We start from the raw sequence: 23020 nt of genomic DNA, 5'->3' as shown, positions 1-23020 counted from the left end.
CTAGGACACCCAGCTAGCCATGCTAGGAGACCCAGCTAGCCATGCTAGGACACCCAGCTAACCATGCTAGGACACCCAGCTAACCATGCTAGGACACCCAGCTAACCATGCTAGGACACCCAGCTAGCCATGCTAGGACACCCAGCTAGCCATGCTAGGACACCCAGCTTGCCATGCTAGGACACCCAGCTAGCCATGCTAGGACACCCAGCTAGCCATGCTAGGACACCCAGCTTGCCATGCTAGGACACCAAGCTTGCCATGCTAGGACACCCAGCTAGCCATGCTAGGACACCCAGCTAGCCATGCTAGGACACCCAGCTTGCCATGCTAGGACACCCAGCTAGCCATGCTAGGACACCCAGCTAGCCATGCTAGGACACCCAGCTTGCCATGCTAGGACACCAAGCTTGCCATGCTAGGACACCCAGCTTGCCATGCTAGGACACCCAGCTTGCCATGCTAGGACACCCAGCTAACCGTGCTAGGACACCCAGCTAGCCATGCTAGGACACCCAGCTAGCCATGCTAGGACACCCAGCTTGCCATGCTAGGACACCCAGCTTGCCATGCTAGGACACCAAGCTTGCCATGCTAGGACACCCAGCTAACCATGCTAGGACACACAGCTAGCCATGCTAGGACACCCAGCTAACCGTGCTAGGACACCCAGCTAGCCATGCTAGGACACCCAGCTAGCCATGCTAGGACACCCAGCTTGCCATGCTAGGACATTCAGGTTGCAATGCTAGGACACCCAGCTAGCCATGCTAGGACACCCAGCTAGCCATGCTAGGACACCCAGCTTGCCATGCTAGGACACCCAGCTTGCCATGCTAGGACACCCAGCTTGCCATGCTAGGACACCCAGCTAGCCATGCTAGGACACCCAGCAGTCTTTGTAGGCACTCCACCCTATGGGTTCCCTGGAACCTCGAGTATGGCAAGACGGGGAACATCACCAATCGAATTCTCGGTTTCCCATTCCTTTAATTGTTTTGTCAAGCATTGAGTACATACCACGACATGATCTGACACCTATCATTCGATTGGACAGTTCCTTTTACACTATTTTGGTGGCTAGACTTTGGTGGCCGTCTGAGCCAAAGCCACCAAAAGGGAACATGCGGTTTTCGTATCTTGCATCTATCTGAGTGTGTTTCCCCTAAGCACCCAGGGTCTCCACCAAAGCATCCTACTATCACGGCACAGGGGCGCCTTATTTTATATACTTCAAGCAGCCCAATCCTTTGGGTTTTGTTTGGGATTCCTGAAGGCGAGCGTGAGTTATGAAAGCTGGGATGAGCGCCACAGGGAACCCGCAAGAACGCCTGGAATTAGGCTTGGAGTAACGCATGCATATCCCTACGACGAAAAAGGTAATTATCTCTAAGTGCCCTTTCTTGCTTCAATGAAAATGGTCGAAGGACTTAGTTAGGTTCTTGGGAATCTGCTAGCCCGTGTATGACAAGCCTTTTTAGATGATTATATAAACAGCAAACAGCACGAAATATGAGAACAAATCGAAAAAAAATTCTATTATTCTGCGCACGGCTGCAACGTGGGCTACCAGCTGTTTTTCGCTCATTTTGAAAGCAGTGGTTCAAAGAGATATTGAACCTGTTTCTAGAAGCCATAATTCCCTACTGCTTATCTCTACTATGTACAACGCTCTTATGGGTAAGCGCGCATCTATTCCAGACAAGGCTGCACTGTTTAGTCAGCCGCCTTCATCATCTTGCCAAATACCAAATACGAGGAAGCATCCATTTCAACGCCTAATTTGGCCAAGCTATTTCCCTTGAATCCATTTTCCAATAAATCTGGTAAATGAAGTATAAATATATTTTCAGATTGTTACTTCGAGATTTCGCCGCATTTCTCATATGGAATCAAAACAATATCAAAGGCGTCGCCTACTAGGGCTCTGTTGTAGCCCGCGGAACGTTATGAATATCCATGAGTTATTCATGATAAAACGCGGGTTACGCCACATGGATTTTCCCCAATGAAATATTAGAAATTGGTGAAGTTTCCGTAAACTTGTAAGATTAATCCGGGGCTCTGTAAGCCTCCATTTTGCCACCCAAGCGGCTGTAGAGCGACAATCCATTTGCATCGGCTTCCCTTCAATCCCTTTAACAATCTTCACAATTTAATTTGGTAAGCTAAATATGAAACTATGTTTTTTTGGGATATTTTGAAACCCCTTTAAAAAAGGAATGGAAAAACAAAAATATAGAAAAGGGGTAGGCAGCTAATCCGCATCCTAGGGCGACGAGGAGACCGGAAGCGAACGTACGATTTCCGGGACGCCTTGGGTTCCCGAGGATGCTTATATCGGTATAATTGTCTCCTCTACCTGTTAGTTGTCTATTTAGGTAAATCTGCGAGCCCGGCGTCGTGAAATTCCGAACCGCTTCCGAAAAGCGGCGAAGTCGGCGGGATGATAAACGAGCCGTGGCCGGTGACCGTCGACGGCGGCGACGTCATGTTCGGTGGCGAGAGGGTCATGGAGAGAGAGGACGAGAATGCGTGGGGACGAGTTGGCGATGACATCAAGGGTCCCATAGCTGAAGGAGAGAAGATCCCGTATGTGAATGCGGAAAAGAAGATCCCGTATCAAAGTCGTCGTGATATTATTAGAGAGAGTGAAAAATGTAATGCTTTCACCAACCTGAGATATCCATGGCACTAGTGTCCATTCCCCCAAGGTGACTTGTGGGACTCGGCGAAAGGGGGCTTGGGAGGCGTGAGGACGAGAGAGTTGGGCCCGTGTTACTAAGAGTCAGCGGCCTCAAGGAAGACTGAATGTCAATATCTGTTATAGAAACAATTATTGAGTTAATGACACCCATGCGTCCATTAACCATTATCTAGTTAAAGGGTCAAGAGCTCCCCTGTCTGTCTGTCCATCTCGATAGTCTGTGTCTGTCTGTGTGTCTGAGTGTCTGTCTGTCTGTCCGTCTATCCATCTCGACGGTCTGTGTCTGTCTGTCTTTGTCTGAGTGTCTGTCCGTCTGTACGTCTGCTGTAGGCTTTCCTGACTGTCTGCCTGTCTACATGACTTCAGCTTTTTGTCTATATTTAGTATTGGTTCACCTCATACTGTGACACACTACCTTCGAATATCTCATCGTCATCCACGCCGGAATGAAAAGTCATGTTGCTGTCATCCTCAGTCAGCATGCCGCTGTCACCAATGCCCTCCTGGTCTGACGACGACAGCTTGTAGGGTGGAAGAAGTAGGTCTGGGGGTAGGGATCTTGCAGCAACATCTTCTGATGATCCTGCTGTGACTACCTTACCACCTGCTAGACAGTACAAGATATTGTGAGTCTGGCTTTGGCCTTGGCGTGTGCAAAACTAATCTACTAAAGTTTTAACACCTGCTAAATGCAGTGTTGTCTAGGTTAACCTCTGTACAGCCCAGTGTCAGGCATTCTTCCTGGGTTTCCTGTACTTATGGATGAACTGTAAGGTAGTGTGGGGCCTGGGACAAATGTCACAGCTCCTTTTAGCCACGGGAAACCCAATTAGAAAACCTGGTAAGAACACTTTTTGCACTTTTAGTCTAAAAAAACGTGCATCATTGGATAGAATGGATAAAAAGATATCCCCTACACCAGTTACTGTAAAAAGTTCTGCTCAACTAAAAATCCCACACCCCCTCTCACAAACTCAAGGTCCCACCCCTAATGTTATTTTCTTGGTTTTTACAATACATTATTTATTCTGTGCTTAAGAAGCTGAAACATGGCCCCTTGTGTTATTGCTTGGTTTTCAGAATACCTTGTGTTATTGCTTGGTTTTCAGAATACCTTGTGTTATTGCTTAGTTTTCAGAATACCTTGTATTATTGCTTGGTTTTCAGAATACCTTGTTTATTTTGTGCTTTCGGGAGCTCAAACTTGACCCACTGGTACTTAGAACACTTCCTCGCTCCTGGAAGATTCTGGATCAAATACTGAATGGTTGGGTGCGAAAATCCAAAGAACTCGGGCCCTGAGCCGGTGTTAGATGCATCACGACCCCTGCACGAAGACAAAGGAACACTGTTCACTGTAACTACTAGGAAGAAAAGAGGTGTGGATGGATGGTCACTTTGTTATGGGTAATCATTTTATCACCCTATCTTTGCTACATTTACCCATTTTGCATTGTTAAGCATTGTACCTATACCAACACATAAAAAGAAATATACACCTATTTCAATAAAGGTTGTCAGTGCAAATGGCGAATGGCGATTGGCAATTCTACGACCAAAAGTAACCATGCGTCTTGAAGAATATGGATAAATCAAAACAATTATCCATTAAAGGTTACCAATACTTGGCTCTTACATTGCTGGATTTTATGTAACACCTTTAATTTTAAGAATAAATAGTACCCATAAGCCATTTAACATTTGCCATTCGCTATTTGCACTGAAAACCTTTTGTGAAATAGGTGTATATTTAGTGCATTTTCCCCACCTTGCTTTGTTGAGGGTTTTCAGGACTACACAATGGCAGGCTGTTGCTGATGAGGCCATGATAGGGTGCTCCATGTCATCCTCAGGGCACATCTCAAACTAGAAAACAAAACAAGGTAGGTACACAAGACAAAACAAGGTAGGTACACAAGACAAAACTAGGTAGGTACAAGACAAAACAAGGTAGGTACAAGACAAAACAAGGTAGATAGAAGACAAAACTAGGTAGGTACACAAGAAAAACAAGGTAGGTACAAGACAAAACAAGGAAGGCACAAGACAAAACAAGGTAGGTACAAGACAAAACAAGGTAGGTACAAGACAAAACAAGGTAGGTACACAAGACAAAACAAGGTAGGCACAAGACAAAACAAGGTAGGTACAAGACAAAACAAGGTAGGTACACAAGACAAAACAAGGTAGGCAAAAGACAAAACTAGGTAGGTACACAAGACACAACAAGGTAGGCACAAGACAAACAAGGTAGGCACAAGACAAAACAAGGTAGGTACAAGACAAAACAAGGTAGGTACACAAGACAAAACAAGGTAGGCAGAAGACAAAGCTAGGTAGGTACAAGACAAAACAAGGTAGGTACACAAGACAAAAAAAGGTAGGCACAAGACAAAACAAGGTAGGTACAAGACAAAACAAGGTGGGTACAAGACAAAACAAGGTAGGTACACAAGACAAAACAAGGTAGGCACAAGGCAAAACATAGAGATATATTCGTTATCATAATCATTGCCATGACCATTATCGTTACACTTCCAAGCCAAACCTTACACTAAACTTACATCATCACCATCACCACCACCACCACCGCCACCACCATCGCCATCGCCATCACCATCACCATCACCATCACCATCACCATCACCATCACCATCACCATCACCATCACCATCATTATCATCACCATCATCACCATCACCATCACCATCACCATCACCATCATCACCATCACCATCACCATCACCAACACCATCATCACCACACCATCACCATCATCACCACTACCATCACCATCACCATCATCACCATCATCACCATCATCACCATCACCATCACCATCACCATCACCATCACCATCACCATCACCATCACCATCACCATCACCATCACCATCACCATCACCATCACCATCATCATCATCATCTGCAGCATCATCACAACGACCACCATTGTCATCATCTCCAGCACCACAACCATTATCTGCAACACCATCATCATCATCAGGATCACCATGACTTGCAGCATCACTATCACCACCATCATTTGCATCACAACAATCATCATTATAATCTACAGCAACACAATCATCATAACCATCAGCAAAATTAACAGCATATGAACACCATCACCACCACCAATTACCACCACATAATCTTATTACTGATCATAACCTTGATAAACCCTATGCTGCTGACCACTAACCTGAGGCCCAAAGCCACCATCCAGTATCTTGCAAGTGTAAATGCATTTCTTATCAGGGTCTTTGATGCTTGGATAAGTCCTTGAGCTGCAGTAGCCTACTGGCCAGATGTACCGTTCAGAGTGAAACCCGGGCCGGTCCCAGATAATCTGAACAAAGACACATAAGAAAGGGTGGTCATCTATCAGAAGGCCAGATGTACCGTTCAGAGTGAAACCCGGGCCGGTCCCAGATAATCTGAACAAAGACACATAAGAAAGGGTGGTCATCTATCAGACAGCCAGATGTACCGTTCAGAGTGAAACCCGGGCCGGTCCCAGATAATCTGAACAAAGACACATAAGAAAGGGTGGTCATCTATCAGACAGCCAGATGTACCGTTCAGAGTGAAACCCGGGCCGGTCCCAGATAATCTGAACAAAGACACATAAGAAAGGGTGGTCATCTATCAGACAGCCAGATGTACCGTTCAGAGTGAAACCCGGGCCGGTCCCAGATAATCTGAACAAAGACACATAAGAAAGGGTGGTCATCTATCAGACAGCCAGATGTACCGTTCAGAGTGAAACCCGGGCCGGTCCCAGATAATCTGAACAAAGACACATAAGAAAGGGTGGTCATCTATCAGACGGCCAGATGTACCATTCAGAGTGAAACCCGGGCCGGTCCCAGATAATCTGAACAAAGACACATAAGAAAGGGTGGTCATCTATCAGACGGCCAGATGTACCGTTCAGAGTGAAACCCGTGCCGGTCCCAGATAATCTGAACAAAGACACATAAGAAAGGGTGGTCATCTATCAGACAGCCAGATGTACCGTTCAGAGTGAAACCCAGGTTTGTCTTAGATAATCTGAACAAAGACACATAAGAAAATCTTGAAGATGCATGTTTTAGCTACAAAATGTATTCTGTAACTTGAAAGTTGTGTCCTTCCCAGAAGTGCAAAGAGTTATATATAGATAGTTATTATAGATAGTTATTATAGATAGTTACCTCTCCCAGACTGTGCACAGTGAGGCCTCCAAGCACAATGGGGAATATAGGCTTGCCTTAGGATGACAAACAACAATTACAATAGGAAATATAGGCTTGAATCATATAAATCACCAGCAGTTATCAAAGGCTTGTCACAAAAACGCTGGCTTTTTGGCTACACCATAGATAGCTATGGCTCATTAGTGCCTATGGAAGCTAATCAAATTGTGAGATTTGTGATAGTGTGAGTAGATTTATACTAAAATGTGATAGTTTTCACCTTTTGCATCAACAGGAATGGGTTGGACTTTCCTCTTGATGGCGGTTCCAGGTTTCTTTCTTTTTGGCTTTGTGCCTGTTTCTCCAGAGCCTACAATTTGTAAAACATGTTTTTTTTAGTATATTAATAATTGGAGCTTTGTTTTGTTTGAACCATGTAATTTTTTTTCCTACCACATCAACATGATATATATATACCTAACAAAATCTGTTCTGTTTTATTTCAATATCTCAATTTTAATTTTGCCTTTGCAAATCCTCATAGACTTAAAAATAAACAAACAAAAAAGATACCAGAAGCTGACTCAATGCCCGTATTTGCAGGGGACCTCTGGGGACTTTCTGATTTCTTTGGTTTCTTGGCTTTGCTTGGTTTGGCAGTCTTTGTCTTTTCGTGTTTCTTTTCTTTCGATGTGAGAGGGGGTACTAGAGATAAAATAATATATAATTATACAATATTCCCATATTTGTTATTCCTGGCAAAAGCAGTATTTTATTCCCTTCACTTAAAATGACCAAAAAGAGACAGTGACAATAACAAAAAAAAAAACCTTCATCCTGGTTTGTGAAATAGTCTTAATGAGAACAAATCTTAGTTGAGCTCTTGGTGGTAAAATAACAACAACAATAAAGCAACTTTTTCAACCAGAAAGTTTCTATGTCAGATAATTCAATATTTTTTTTACCATCAGTTAGTGGAATCGTTGTCTTCAGACTTGGTGCTGGTTTAGGTGGTGGTGTGGGTTTTGGGGGTGCTGTCACCCTACCTTCTGCGGCAGGTGTCAAGGGCGTGATCACATCCTTTACGGGAGGAGTGGATTTAAGCTGTGTCAGGACTTTGCTCATTGCCTTTGCCTGTGCACTGGCTTTAGAAACTCTGGCTACTTTAGTCTTCTCTCCTTTAACTTGTTTTTCTTTTGTCTGCTTTCCGCTTTTCAAATTCTTAGCACCAACTTTAGTAGTTTTCTCCCCCTTGGCCTTTTGTGGGGGCTTTTTGGCCTTGAGTTTTGAGTTCTTTGGCTTGTTAGCTGTTGCTGAAGGGTTGATAAGAAGAGACGAGAGTTCTTGAGGCAAAGCACCACCCATCCCCTGGGGGTGCAAGACACCAGCCTCAGTTGCTGCTTGATACTGGAATAGTCTCTTTAGCAGGAACCTTGTAAATGTAAATAACAATTATCAAAACAAGTTCCAAAAGACTATCAAGCAATTGCTACCAATAAACTCCAAAAAAGCACTGTATCTCCTTGTGACACCCGCTATTATGGACACCTTGTTATTATGGACAGATAAGTAGTCCCTGACATACAAAGAAATAACTCAAAATTATCTCAAATTATAATGGACTATTGCTAAAAAGTGCATTTTTATAAAAATGTGAAATAAAGTGCAACCAGTGAAATTGTATTCAGTGGTGAACCTAAAGTTTGCTCTGCAGGTTAACTGAAACCACTGTCACGAAGTGTGTCTGTAATAGCATAGTTACCTAACTGTGCATTTTATTAGTACTGAAATGAGTAAACTAGTAGATTGAATGCCATTTTCATTAACCTACTTCCTTTCTGCTTTGGCTCTGGTAAGCTTTTCTTCAGTTTGAGACACATCATCACAAAGGCAACCATTCTCCTAGAAATATCCAAAATAACCTACATCATTCATACTCTATATGACAGGGGGAGTCCTACATACTAATATGAGCAATAGGGTATGAGATTCACTATATGAGATTCTCTGTATCACATAGACAGCCCTACATACAAATATGTGCAATAGGGTATAAGATTCTCTGTATCACATAGACAGCCCTACATATAAATATGTGCAATAGGGTATGAGATTCTCTGTATCACATAGACAGCCCTACATACAAATATGTGCAATAGGGTATGAGATTCTCTGTATCACATAGACAGCCCTACATACAAATATGAGCTGTTTTGCAATTCTCTTGAGGGTGTAGTATTTCTTCTTGTAATCATGTTGTGGCTGCTTTAACAATCGAGATTTCAGATTTCTGGCCCTTGGTGTTTCAACTTCCTGCAAAAAAAAAACAAGCTCTTTTTATCAATATCCCCTACTTACAACAATCACTATATTTTTTTTCAAGATAGTTGAAGAGCATCTTAAAATTGTATGTGAGTTAAGTAGAAGGGGAGGTTCAACTCCACCCCTCACCTCTTTTGATCATTTTCTTTCTTTCCAAGGCTTAATCTTTTGCTTTTCTTGTAACTATTATATTATTTTGTTGTGGAAAAGATAAAAGGTTTTCTACAGACCTCTGAATTTTCTTCTCCTGAAGATGAACCTGCAGAATCCATGTCCTCAACATCAGCATCCTAATTAATGTAAAAAAAGGAACATCTGATTACACATTTTGAAAACCCTAATTAATATGTGTAACCATGGCGATCAAGCTACTCACAATAAGGGCGAACCAACCAAAATGGCCTTCGATCCTCTTGAACTTTGCATTATCCCTGAAAGTCTAAGCCCAACATAAAATACATAAAGTGGTGACACAGCTATTATGACACAGTATTTGAGGGCATTTACCAAAAAAAAAATGAAAAAAGATTTGACGTCTACAGTAAAGTCTTTTCTTTGGTATCATTTTGTGGGTTCTCATTAAAAAAACATGGGGACGGAAAAATTAATCTCAAAGTTGTCAGAAATAATATAAAGATATGAATAGAATCATCTTGGTAAAGAATTTTAAAGGTAAATTCAATTATTCTATAAGCATTATTTCCAGTGATAATTTTGTAAGAATTCAATTTTTATCATTTTATCAGGTTACCATCAAAATTGTTAAGATTGTTCATACCATTTATATATACTAAAGCCAAATATAATGGTTTCTGTTTTTTTTCCAGTAACTGACAGGTGACTCAAATTACTGATACTTATACAATCCGTCCTAAAGTCTTATCATGTAGAGGTCACTAACCTCCTTGTAGAGGATGGACTCGAGATTTGCAAGGGCCTTGGCACTGTGGAACAATAATAAATGCTTCTTAGACAAGCTATCAAGAACATGCTTGGAACCCAAAGGGATTTTTTTTCTGTCCACCTGTCACCTTAGCTACCATTATATGAGATGCTCTTTGTCTATTGCAAAATTAGGACGCATCTTATATGTACATGGGACTTTGAGTCATGACCGATCATTGATCCTTATTTACCAATCTATTATGACAGGTGTGACTTATACAGTGGTGTCTTTTAATAAAAGGTTAGATGGTATATATACATTTCACAGGGCCGTAGCAGGGGTGGGACACATGTCCCTCCCCCAAATATTTTCAAAAAATTATAATGAAATGACCAGAAGGGGCATGGCCGTGCCCCCCTCCCGCCCCCAATATTTTCTAAATATTTCTGTATTGTGCCCTAACAATCTAACATGGCCTCCTAGGGCTCTGTTTCAAGATATTCATGGTCTGACATACGGCATAGGGTGGGGGGTGCCTTCTATACCTTTAAACTGTTCATGTTATCTGAGTAATTTTGTTTAGCAGCTGCAACTTTCACCAAGTTATATTAAGATCCTGATTTAAAAATCCCTTAATGTAAAACATTTCAAGAATTGATAAAATTAATCAACTTGTAAAGATAATTCTGTCAGCAAATTTTCATTTGAAAATTTGCTCTTGAAACATGAAAGAAGTAACAGTATGCAAACTTTACCTTGGTGATACAAGTCCATATTCTACCATCTTTTCTTGTATTTCTCTGACATGAAGTTTACCACCCTCCGCCACTAAGACTCTCTGCAATAGAGATAAAAACATTCTTTTCAATTTCCAACTTATACCTGTTGATCACTCAATCATGTTTTTTCCAGTTGCTAGCTTACCCAACTGTTATCGCTGGGTAAAAAGAGTTCTTGGTGCCCTGAGTTCAAGAGTTCTTGGTGCCCTGATCTAACTGTTAAACATCAAAACAGGCACAATACCTCAGCTGAGTCCAACAATGTCCTCGACGTCAAGTCAGTCTCACCATATTCCTCCCCTGCAGATCCGTTCCTTTTGGCAAGAGAGAAATGGCATCCAAAATCAGCCCACTTAGCAAGTGATCAACACTACTGATACACTCTTTTTTATATAATTTTCAGTTGAGGCTGAGCCGTTCTTATTTTCGGGACATTTTAAGGCTGAATATGTTCTTAACAATTGAGTAAGTACGCAGCTGCTTTGTCTCCTATTATCTTTGTTCTACAAAGGAGTTCTTTTGTCTCTATTCTTCTCGTTCTTTGTGTCGAGGTGCGGATATTGTTCATTTGCCCAATCAAATTGCAGCTTGTAAGAGCTGCGTACTGACTCTAACAATGTGCTTAAATTTCAGTGTATATTTAACAAATTTCCCATAGTTTTCCATGGTATGTACTCTTATACACCACAATATCTGTGATCAAAATGTTGTGAAGTCACTAGGCGCGTAGTAAATTTTGATCATGAGGTGAAGAATATTGTGGTGTATAAGAGTACATACCACATAAAACTATGGGAAATTTGTTTTCTACAACACAAACAACGAAAACAGTATTATACAAAATGAAAACAGCGCATGCTTGTTAGAAATGGCGTGTTTTCTTGGGAGTCTTCAACCGCATGCAACTGGTATTTGTAGCACGCTCAAATAAATAAAAATTGAAAACTTTAGCTTCAAAACTCTGCAGTCTTCGTTACTTTTAGTGTCTTTTTGTAAGGATGGAAAAAACAGCCTTCAAGGATTGTGTGAATGATGAATCCTGTGGAATGTCCTCTGATTTACCATAGCTAACAACCAATCAGAAAGCGAGATTACACACAAGTGTTATAGAAAAGAATATAATACCCAATGAATTATTAAGAAGAGAATTACACTAATGATCAATAACAATAATAAGGTTGTTGCTATGAGCACAATTTGATTCTGCATTTTAGAACACATCATGACTTAAAATAACTCTGCTATCTGAGCTTATTCTTGTAAGCTACTGGGTTATCCTTAAAGCACCTGTCAAACTGTTAGTTAGGGAGCTGAGATGGCTAGGTGTAGGACTTGGGTGATAATCCAACCATAGTGAAAACCTTTTGAATTGGTCCAACAGCACTTTTTTTCTTGTTTTGGTTTATTGATTTCTTGTCCAAATGTGGTTAATGATAGGTCATGGAGAGTGGGTATTGTTTTAGCACTTTTTGTATTTTTTATCTTTAAATTGAATTTAAAGAGGCTCAAAAAAGATTGCTGCTGTTGATGCTCTTGCAGTTGCATTTGTAACCTTTGCTATTATTGAACGGAACCCAGAAATTTCAAACAGACCATCCAAACAACACAGTTGCACCGGAGGTTGACTTAATGCAAAATCATGACCACGGTTGTATTGTATTTAATCGCAGTTTTTATTCCTTTACAATAATAATAGAATAATCCTACTCACTGATCCTCTGCACCCTCGTCGTCTTCCATGTCCGCATCGCTCGCATGGTTCCCAGACATTCCACTTCCTTCAAACGGTAGAGATCCCACATTCATCGGGTATAAATATCGATTAGAGACACCCTCAGAACCATCATCTACCCTGCTAAACGAACTGTGAGCTGGAGGGGATATTAATCTACCAGAGAGAAAGTTTCTCTGGTCCATTGATTTAGCAAATAGAGGCAAACATCACATTTTCTCTCGTTGTGTTTTGTGTCAATGGATCCGCCATTTTGGATTTGGAGACAACAAGCGAATAGCATTATGGGCAACCATGAGACACAGGGGACCCAGAGCGTATTTGTTTTGCGCGGGAAATGCGCTACCAAATTCTCAGCTCAGGAAACTCCACAGAAACGCTTGGTTCGTAGGCTTCATTCTTTGGAAATCCAATCTCTCCAAAATAAAGAGCAACCACAACGCAAGAACTCTGTTGACAACAGTATATATTTGGCAGCGCTTACAGTGGCCGTGAGAACACGGTTATTTGCTAAAAAATTAAAATAATGAGATGACGGGCGTGGCTGTGCCTCCCCATATTCTTAAAGTCGTTGCCCCCTCCTTACGGCACTGTTTAAAACAAAAGCCAGAACCTTGTAATGTAAATAAAAACGATTCAGAAGCCTGCGTACATTTGTACGACCAAAAAATCCAAAATTAATAAATAATAAAAAGACAAGTGTTATTGTATATTGTTTGTGCTTAAAACGGGTGGCGGCAGGCCCACGAATTTTCAAAGGTAGATTCAATTTTCTCAAACCCATTTCTTTTTTCCAAAGGTAAAGCATTATTTTGCAGATCCACCCCTGGGTTTACCCCCTGGGTCTGGTTTTTGTCTATAATGAGTACATTTTAGCGTAGTTCAATTTACTTTTCTTATTTATAAGCACGAAAATATGCACGTGCGCGACAGAACAAAGCAAAAGAAAATGCTAAAGGCGGCAATATATTATGCCTAGGTCACAACGTGCTGTGCCTGATGACGAAAATTACCATAATTCTATAGCAACACACTAATTCCAAAGAGACGCGAGCTGGAAAAGACCCCGATATTTTTCACTGTACATCTCAGCGAGCTGTGCGTGGCGTAACCGACTAAGACAGGCCTGGGATCCTGGTTATTGCCCCTCCCCATTAATGCGCGAGAACCTCAGGTTCCTTTGTGTTGTACAGTTTGCTAGATAGCGGTGCTGGGCCAAAATCTTCAGCTTAGCCGTAAAGCTTTAGCTGCCATACGGTGTTTCAGCGTATGTCTGGAAGTATGGTCTATTTTTTTCTCTTGTTTCATCTGATCTGAGGAAGGTTCGATCCTCGGGCGATTGGCTCTACCCAAGAGAGCATAAGATATCTTATGCTCTCTTGCTCTACCTTTTTTTTTTTTTTACTTATCAGCATTTTTTTACCGCGTTATCATTTTTTTTTATTTCTGTTCTCGATTATATTCAATGCGCTTGGAGAATTTACTTGCGAGTCTGTGCAGGATTAGATATTCTTCAATAGGAGAAGATCGCTTTATTGACGGCCGAGTATATATAAGGTGCTCGCGCCAACCCCTACGCGGGGTTGTTTCACTTCATCTTTCACTTTATCACTGTCTGTTTTTTGACGTACATACGGGTGGTTACACAGGAAGCCCTTGGCACAATGGCTACGTCAGTGTCGAGCAGTACCGTAAATGACCTAATAAACGCCCCCCATCTAAAGAACGCCTCTGATCTAATGAACGCCCCCCTAAGCTTACAATTTAATAATTTAATGTGATCTTGGCTGAGACTAGAACCCCACTTCACTTGAATGAGTTTGTTATATTTTTTATTTTCTAAAGAACGCCCCTTTCTAATAAACGCCTCTTATCTAATGAACGCCTCCCCCCCTCGGAACTTCGAAATTTAATCAACGCCCCGGGCGTTATTAGGTCCGTTATTAGGGTATATACATATATATTTTTTATATATTATTATATTTTTATAAACTGCAAGACACAATTCGTAGCGGGCTCGCTTTACTGACATTCTATTGGCAAAATTGAAATAAAGGAAAACTCAAACACAATATAAAAAGGTCTATAGTTTTATTTTTTTATAGGTAAATTGTTTTCTAGCCTATAAATTTCCCCATACATTCCTTTATAAACCAATAACAGTAGCCTTGGGCTGCCTGTGGTGGTAATCCGATAATTAACATGTGGAAATCTGTAGGGATACACTGACATGAGTGGCGTTACACACTCAAATTTGGCAATGAGATCGATAATAATGACTGTTCCTTGTCAGATTCCATGCCTCATTTCACTGGTCTCATTTCACTAATCTGTCGGAAAATGCCTTTATCGGTTTTCATGTACCAGTCACCTCAGCTAGAAGCCATAATGAAAATTACCCAGAAGACCCTGGGGATGAGGTTGCTCGAGAAAGAGCCTAGGGAAAGGTAGACCAAGCAATCTTAGAAGAGAGCCCTTTCCTCCACCTTTGTTATTGATTTCACTCAAAATTAAAAGACAAATTATTTTACCAATTTTCAAAATAACCACCTTAAAACAAAGTTTTATCCGCTATTTACCAGCTCGATTAAAAAAAAAAAAACTCTAATAGCTTTCCCAAATCAGCTGATGGACAAAATGGCGGCTGACAGATACGGTTTAAGTATTAAAGATACACCATTTACACCAGTAATAAATACGAATCTAAACTTTATTTTTTCCAATAATTTAAAAACTCTGCCAGACAAAAGTTGGCATATATGTACTCTATCACTTTTTTGGCACTGTTTGGCCTAACAGATGCCCCGAACGTTCCATAATTTTCATTTGTGATTGTAAAGATGATTCCATTTGTTTCAACGTTTACTGCATATTACGAAATCAGCAATTTAAGATACCTGGTATATAGTTAAATTCTTATCTTTCCTATAAATATTTATCGTCCACAAAACATAGCCCCTCATCAAATCCCTCCGTGAAAACAACACCATAAAAGAACAATCGAATAACGTATGAATAAATGAACGTAAGTTATATAAATGGCACCTAAATTGTTCTGCTTGCAAAAGTTATCTCGGTGATTTTAGTGCAGAGATTATAGCGATGTCATTTTTGCTGCTCGTTACCGATTAAACGGCCGCAAACCAACCGAACCTAAAACATGGCTAATTTATACGTTGAAACACCTAGTAAACGCTTACGACAAAATTTAACAACAACACACGGGAAAGGTCACTTGGCTCACGCCCGCCTTAATCAGGTCAAATTTTTAAAATACACTCACGGATTCGAACCGACCGAGTGCATGGGCGACCGCATAGCACGCTTGGTCTCCAATCATGCTTCTCTACCTATTTACCCTCGTCCGAGTTTCTGTGGGTTGGCTCGAGGGCACAGGTAAATCTAGAGTAACACCAAAACTGTGTGTCTTTCCTGGTTGGAACAGTGTCTAGTCTGCTTATTAGAAATGGCATGGTGTATGTTTATAATATTTCTACCAATGTTTTACTCCTTTTGCTTGAAAAAGGTCCTAGGAATCGTGGTATCTTTGTTTCTTGGTCTTCCTTACATCTTTATCGTTCATGGTTTTATGTTGTTTTGTTTTTTTCGATTTCGGCATGATTTTGATAGTCGTTCTTTGCGTCCCCGTCCTATTTTGGATCTATAAAATTGTCCTACTCGTTGTCAATACCACCACTGTCACTTTAGTTCTGTCCGCGGTATTCAGACTTGTGTCATGCGTTCTACGACCACTAACATTTCTGAGTTATGGCTAACCGCCATTCCATAGGGCCCTCCTGGCCCGAGCAAACTCGCGCAGCTCGCTCGTTTCGGGATATCAAAATACCGGTCGATATACGAGTCCCGGTTGCTATTGGCAACAGGTCGCTGGGCCCCAGATCTCAGCAACACGTGTCCGGTATCGTCCATTAGAGCTCTTTTGCACTCTAAACTTTTATCACGTATCGTTGGCGATCGTAAACTGTCCATCATGGTCTCATTGCTTTCGTCACTTCCGGAGCGCATGCGCACTTCAACAGCCTCGTGCGAGTCTACCACATCCAAGGGCATGAGGACTGGGACGAGGAAAAGCAGGCAGCAGGAGAGTGTTGCGCATGCGCCGGCTGCGTAAAAGGCGATCTGGTAGGAACTGGAAAGGTCGTAGATGACACCTATTGAAAGAACGGGTCAGAAGGTAAGACGAGGAAGTAATTTAAAACGGGAAGAAACGGGAAGATCAAGGAAGATTCTACAACAGAAAAGGATATGTCGATAGCGTTCGTTGGGGAGTCCAGAGAGAGTCGTAACTAGTCGAGAGAGAGTCGTAACTAGTCGAGAGAGAGTCGTAACTAGTCGAGAGGGAGTCGTAACTAGTCGAGAGGGAGTCGTAACTAGTCGAGAGGGAGTCGTAACTAGTCGAGAGGGAGTCGTAACTAGTCGAGAGGGAGTCGTAACTAGTCGAGAGAGAGTCGTAACTAGTCGAGAGGGAGTCGTAACTAGTCGAGAGGGAGTCGTAACTAGTCGAGAGGGAGTCGTAACTAGTCGAGAGGGAGTCGTAACTAGTCGAGAGAGAGTCGTAACTAGTCGAGAGGGAGTCGTAACTAGTCGAGAGGGAGTCGACGAGTCGAGAAAATATTGGAACATATATCAATTTCGGGTAAAAAAGATGGCTTCCGTAAAAAAGGAGTAGCAAAACTTGAGCCTCTCAAAACCGTAAGATGTTAACGTCTCGGAAATTTCATGCAATAAAAAAAGCGAGAGATTAAAGAGAAACACATCTTACCAGCTAGAGGGGGCCCAGCAGTGCACGTGATCGCCATGAAGAAGAATTGCACACCCATTCCCTCGGCGACCTTGTCCAATCCTACAATATCCGCACACAGGACCCCCAACAGTACCACGAAACAGCCGTCAAAGATGCCGAACACGATCATGTACAGGACGAAGCCCACGTAACTAGTGGTCAGCGTACTCAACGTATGTGCAATACCGATGATTAAGAACGCCATCTGGAATATGTATAGTCGATTAACCTTCGGGTGGTCGCAAACTTTGCCGAAGAAGAGCCGACCGAATGTCGATCCGATGGACATCATTCCGACGAGGGTCGAGGACTTGGAAATGGGAATTCCACACTCCAATGCGTACGCGGGCTGGAAACAAAAAACGTAGTTAATCTAGCTGATAAAATAGCTCTCTGTTGATAAACACGACTAACTGACTTAATTCTTAGCCTTTTAGTCCTACGCGGGTTAGTAGCCTACTTGTAGCCGCTGACTCGCGAGTCAGCGGCTACACGTAGGCTTGCGGTTTAGATGCCTAGATTATCTCAAAGCATGTGTACAGCAAGGTTTTAATTAAACACGTCAACTGAACGCATGCGCGATACGTGTATAGTCAATTAAAATGCAAATTCACGTTTATTATCAACAACTCACCAAATGAACAAATGGCACGAAATACCCCATCATAAAGATTCCAAGCGAGACAGACCAGACGAGGAACGCCTTGTTCTTCAAAACCGCAAAATCAAAAAACGGTCTCTTCTCGTGCCTTTTCTCTTCCGCCATCTTCATCTCGATAGGGCTCTTTGGAGGGACGCGATAGAGCAGGGCCGAGATGGCACATAGTAAAAGGACCCCGGCTAGGATCCTTGTTGTATGGGCCCATCCGAGGTACGTAACTGTGAGTTGCATCAGAGGCCCCATGGCGATGGTCCCGAACCCGCTTCCCGCGGTTACGATCCCGTTAGTGAGACTGATGCGCCTGCGATTCAGAAAAAAAGCGGTTATAAGCACAGGTGTGTGGTTGCGATGTAAATGACAAAACAGAGACAAGAGTCCTCCTAATTTGCCTATTTGAAATGTCACCAAATCTTTGAAGCAGGAGATATTGATGCAGGTTTTAAAGAGGCTAAAGCGTAGTTTTGTTATAAGCTATATAGCCATTTGATCGTATTTGATCAATATAAAATAATTATATACTCTGTGCTATGTGAGTGTGGTCTGTCTATACATTAGTAGCAATGTCGGAGCGCACTAGGCCACTATACTATTTCTTCTTACGATATATAGTGTCCTCCCTTTTAAACAAGGGCGGTATTTTATTTCAAGAAGGCACAGAAAACTATCAAAAATGCCATTTTAAACAGGTTATTTGAATCATTCATAACACCTTTCCCGACCGTCGTGCATATAGCCACTGCGTTAATTGAAAGTGCACATGTCTTAGATTGCTTGCCACGCTTCCCTAAAGGAATGTACCGTTTGGAGTTTGGGAAGGTCCCTTAATTATCTTCGTTTCAGGAAATCTTACCTTCTAAACCAATAGGGTAGCGCCCGCAACGTCGGAAGGTAACACATGCTCGACCCTATCCCCCAGAGAACGCCGAACGTAACGTATAAAATGTACAGATCTTTGACGAAGGACGACAACAGGAATCCCAGAACCCCTAGCAAACCACCGACCACCGCGACCACCCGGCATCCAACGCGCTCGCACAAGGCTGACGTGATTGGACAGAACAGGAACATCATACCGAGGCCAATGGAGAGTACCCATGCTGCATGAAGGAAACGGGAAATCGGATTAACTCTATCCAAACCATGCAAAGCTGAGGAGCAGCAATAGTATTGCAGCGGACTCTATTGCTACACGCAGAAGAACCGAGTGAACACAGATACAACGTGGAGAAAGAGTCAAAATCGGAGAACCCGGGGAAAAACCAACAAACCAATTGAAATCGGCGCAGGATACCCGGGGGGAGGTGCACTCGCCAAACACTGTATGCCTCACAAGGCCCCATGGGTGTAACTTGTCAGCTTGAGATCAAACATTTGTGCTACCCCCTAACGCGGTACACTGGCGAATCTCAAACGTCCCACGAATTTTAGTAACTGGTATAAACGTAGCATTTTTCTGTGTATTTTTCGGGGAAAGTTCGTTTTTGGGGTTCAGAATACCTGTGACGCGAAAAAACGAAAGCTATTTGTTCGCCACAGGAATCCCGAAACCCCGAAAACAGGAATTTCCGAAAACCCATTGGAGAGCCAGCTAGCGGTCTAGTCAACTCACAGGACGTTTCCTAGAAAATAGGAAATTTCAAATCGAAGAAGTAACGTCAAAAGCTTATTCATCTACCTTCATATAGGTGGTGTGTGTGTGTGCTTTTCAATTTGTGGCCGAGATGACCGCCAGGAGAATCAAGGATAATATTGAATACTAATTGAGTCAAGTATTATATCAGCTAGGAGTCTAAAAGCTCTCATAAATCTGTATCCTATTTCTTAAAACACCCCAGACGGAGCAGGACACTATTTAGACAAGGGCCAAATAGGTGACCTCCCCGGGATAAGATTTCCGATTAGCCGTCATAATCCCCAAAGCAAAGCGTTTAAATTGCACAACGCATGTTGTTATTTCGTCTTCTTATTTCGACATAAATACACGTCTTCCGACTTAACGACAAGATTGGCAAACAACCCTCATATGTTTTCATATTCTTCACTTCATACATACTATTCCTTTATCACCACATGCAATCAAAAAGAACGCTGGGACATTTAAAATCCTTTCAAGGAATATTACGATACTTGTGTAAAGTGTGACCTTGTCCAATATCTTATTTTTTAGTCTGGATTATAATGTGTTATATTTAGAGAACATTTCTTTACTTCACGACTTCGACCAAATACGTGAACGGGTCGGTGTATTGTCTTTTATCCTACGCAAAAGAAGTTGCTTCCGGGCACACACACCCCCGGTTCAAACTGTGAGAAGGGTAAACGTATCATATATGCAGGACACGAAAAGACAAATCGGTCAAGGCTAATCTATTTTCCTCGAAAAAAAAACTGAAACGCGAGACACTAACCCTAAGAGTTATTAAATTGAAAGTAGAGAGATCTTGAGAGGTTTGCAATGTGATAGGAAGGAAGATATTTATACTCATATTAGAAAAAGCTTAAATGAAGATAAACGAATTTCGATCAAAGCGCAATAATTGCGCACTATTAATTGCACAAAAGAGAACTAGGGATAGTCAGTTGGCCGTGTTATTGTCGTATGCAAAGTAAAGCAAATAAAACCTTTTGTTTTTGTGTGGCCTTGCTTGCTTTTTATTGCGAAATAAGAAGCGAGGAAACTCATAAAATAAACTAAATAAAATCACCAATTGCTTTTATAATAACGCACGAGTTAACGTAAAATCAGGGAGTTTTGAAGCTATTCTTGACAGCGGGATTTTCACCGCGCCGTTTCCTGTCGCCTTTTGTTGACGTTTGCGGGGGCATGAAAAATGGGTTTCCTCTGCAGTTTTCTTTGCAAATCACGAGGCAGCCCTGGTGTACTATCTTTGTAGCTTTAGTATTCCTGTTCCTAAGTAATTATTTTTTAAGAACCCAATGAATTGTACTTATATCCAGTTAAATGGTGAAAACCTTAAGGAGAATAAATGTCGTACGAATGTTTCAACAAAAATGGCCCTTCCGATGCTTGTCTACTCGAAGTTCATCTAGGTTCAAGTAAAATAACGATTATTAAAAAAAATCTGCGGGAATAAAACTCTTAAATGTTACAATATTGAGCACACGTAGTCGGCGAAAGTTTGCTAGTCGTTAGTTTACTTGTATGGATGTGACTGACGGGTAAATGTTTATACCGGGACCGCAATGACAAGCTGGAACTTGTGAACTGGTAAACCGAAATGACAAAATTTTAAGCGCACTGCGATTCCTAATCTTAAGCAAAATGACCTTGGATCGTCTGAACTGTGGATTTTAAATGAGGAGATAAATGACAAAGACCAAACGTTCGCAAAAATCGTGAAGAAATGTTTCGGCAAAGTGTCAACACCAACAAACAGACTGGTCCATAGGCTAAGGGTCTTGACAGAAATAATTCACTCGTAAATTAGCAAGGCTAAAACAGTTAGAAAAAACTTTGACATATTATCTCCGAAGTATTTTAGGCTTTAAAGTATTTTTCCGACCGCAGCGAAACGACATTCGACCGCAATGTACAAATACCTGTTGTACACCGGCAGTTATGAGAGCCAAAACAAAAACTTCAGCATAAAAAATAGGTCAAGTTCTAGCAAGGACATTAGGAAAATTTTACACATAAGAATACAAGAAAAACGCCGAAGAACGTCGCTCTAAAAATCTGTAAGAGGAGATCAAGGGATAAAGTGATATCCCGGAGTAATCCGACCCGATGTAAAACTCGCGCAACGCTCTTAGGCAACTTTTAACAGCCCCACGAAATTAAAACTCGAGAAAATCTTAATAATATAAAGGTTATAAAAACAAGACTTGCTTACCTGTGTCACCCTTATTTCCCTTAAATTCTGTAAGCAAAGTAGTGTATAGAATTCCGGTGTTGTTCTGTATTCCAAGTATTGTGAACTGTGCTATAAATCCTGCAAGACAAACAAGCCATCCCCAGCCACCCTCGGGTAACGGGTCCTGCTCTAAAAAGTCTATCTTGTCCGACTTATTCTCCTTCCGATTTTGTTTCGTCATCTTTTTAGCTTTCGTGAGGTCTTTTGGGTATATTAATGGTGTTAAAGCAGGCACAAGGGAATATGCCGAAGTGTTAATACTGTCACGCGAGCGGTCGGCGAGCGCAAGCGGCTAGGAAAATTTTTCCTGATGTTACAAATTATTTCTGATGTTACGTCATGGATATCCTGAGAGCATGAGCGCTTCTGATTGGCTAAATGTGGCATGATCTGTCAAAGCCATGTAAGTGAAAACCCTTTGTGGTGTCAAACAATAGGGATATCGTTTGCAAGGACAGACCCGGCTGAAAAGAATCATTCATGCATGGTTCATGTGACTTTAGGCTGCTTGTTTACGCCACACACATGGTAATTTCTAGTAACAACGGAAGAATTAGCGGGGTTTTGAAGTTTTGTTCAATTTCACTTTCGGCATATGTTTTTTCGTGCGGGAAAAACATAAATCGAAAACTTGTTTGACCGGTTTTTTAACCCTAACGTGATCGGTTCCCTGTGATCTGATTGGGTTAGGAACTACAAAGACAATGTCAAAATTTCACGTATACAAGCGCCGCAATATCAGGTCATTTTGACTGGCATGTGTTTTTCTTTGGTTGTTAATTAATTAATCATCCCTTTTAATCATATGATTTGTGCGCTATTTGAATAATAAACCAACTTCTTTGTTTGAGAGGCTACTGCTTCCATAATCCAAATCACAAAATACGTGTAAATACAGTGGAACTACCGATATTAACTTCGGAGTTGTGTGCATCAGGGAGCTCTTATATCCATGTCCCCCGTCCCTTTTGACAATACGCATTACCCCCCCCCCCCACCCCCCCTCAATCGAGTATCAAATAGTCTGTACACGGGCCCCTAGCCTCCCTCCAGTCGTAGACGTTTTTAGGGGAA

General features: G+C 41.7%; 2 protein-coding genes across 6 annotated transcripts; both read right to left on the bottom strand.

Annotated features, from left to right (window-relative positions):
* Positions 1 to 970: 970 nt before the first annotated feature.
* On the bottom strand, positions 971 to 12870 carry LOC5511631. Of its 5 annotated transcripts, none has more exons than XM_032380971.2 (19): positions 12586 to 12870; positions 11119 to 11188; positions 10851 to 10933; positions 10111 to 10153; positions 9586 to 9648; positions 9440 to 9499; positions 9087 to 9200; positions 8719 to 8789; positions 7853 to 8319; positions 7461 to 7592; positions 7168 to 7257; positions 6906 to 6961; positions 5912 to 6058; positions 4476 to 4573; positions 3880 to 4034; positions 3123 to 3314; positions 2678 to 2821; positions 2363 to 2573; positions 971 to 1823 (listed from the first exon to the last, which is right to left on the bottom strand). In XM_032380971.2, exons 1-18 carry the CDS (start codon positions 12789 to 12791, stop codon positions 2374 to 2376), a joined length of 2391 nt encoding a protein of 796 aa, XP_032236862.1. In that variant the 5' UTR covers positions 12792 to 12870; the 3' UTR covers positions 971 to 1823; positions 2363 to 2373. The 5 variants fall into 5 exon arrangements, with proteins under 5 accessions (XP_032236862.1, XP_032236863.1, XP_032236861.1 ...); XM_032380972.2 differs by having other exon boundaries at positions 971 to 1365; XM_032380970.2 differs by having other exon boundaries at positions 971 to 2573.
* Positions 12871 to 15298: 2428 nt separating this feature from the next.
* On the bottom strand, positions 15299 to 22284 carry LOC5511627 (monocarboxylate transporter 10). The gene is made up of 5 exons (XM_032381054.2): positions 21926 to 22284; positions 18922 to 19168; positions 18045 to 18372; positions 17390 to 17759; positions 15299 to 16778 (listed from the first exon to the last, which is right to left on the bottom strand). The coding sequence occupies exons 1-5, from the start codon at positions 22125 to 22127 to the stop codon at positions 16330 to 16332; spliced, it is 1596 nt and encodes a 531-aa protein (XP_032236945.1). The 5' UTR covers positions 22128 to 22284; the 3' UTR covers positions 15299 to 16329.
* Positions 22285 to 23020: the final 736 nt, after the last annotated feature.

Source organism: Nematostella vectensis, chromosome 9, assembly GCF_932526225.1.
Source record: "Nematostella vectensis chromosome 9, jaNemVect1.1, whole genome shotgun sequence".
Lineage (NCBI taxonomy): Eukaryota > Metazoa > Cnidaria > Anthozoa > Actiniaria > Edwardsiidae > Nematostella > Nematostella vectensis.
This window is presented reverse-complemented; position numbering and strand designations above follow the sequence as displayed.

Excerpts from the sequence above, each read along its gene's own strand:
- LOC5511631 (XM_032380970.2), bottom strand. The coding sequence starts at position 12,791 with ATGGACCAGAGAAACTTTCTCTCTGGTAGATTAATATCCCCTCCAGCT. Across the intron at positions 11,189-12,585 it reads GACGAGGGTGCAGAGGATCA|GAACGGATCTGCAGGGGAGG; the intron begins GTGAGTAGGATT and ends TCTTGCCAAAAG. Across the intron at positions 4,035-4,475 it reads AAAACCCTCAACAAAGCAAG|GGGTCGTGATGCATCTAACA; the intron begins GTGGGGAAAATG and ends GTCTTCGTGCAG.
- LOC5511627 (XM_032381054.2), bottom strand. The coding sequence starts at position 22,127 with ATGACGAAACAAAATCGGAAGGAGAATAAGTCGGACAAGATAGACTTT. Across the intron at positions 19,169-21,925 it reads GGGAAATAAGGGTGACACAG|CATGGGTACTCTCCATTGGC; the intron begins GTAAGCAAGTCT and ends TCCTTCATGCAG. Across the intron at positions 17,760-18,044 it reads TCGTGCCATTTGTTCATTTG|CCCGCGTACGCATTGGAGTG; the intron begins GTGAGTTGTTGA and ends TTTTGTTTCCAG.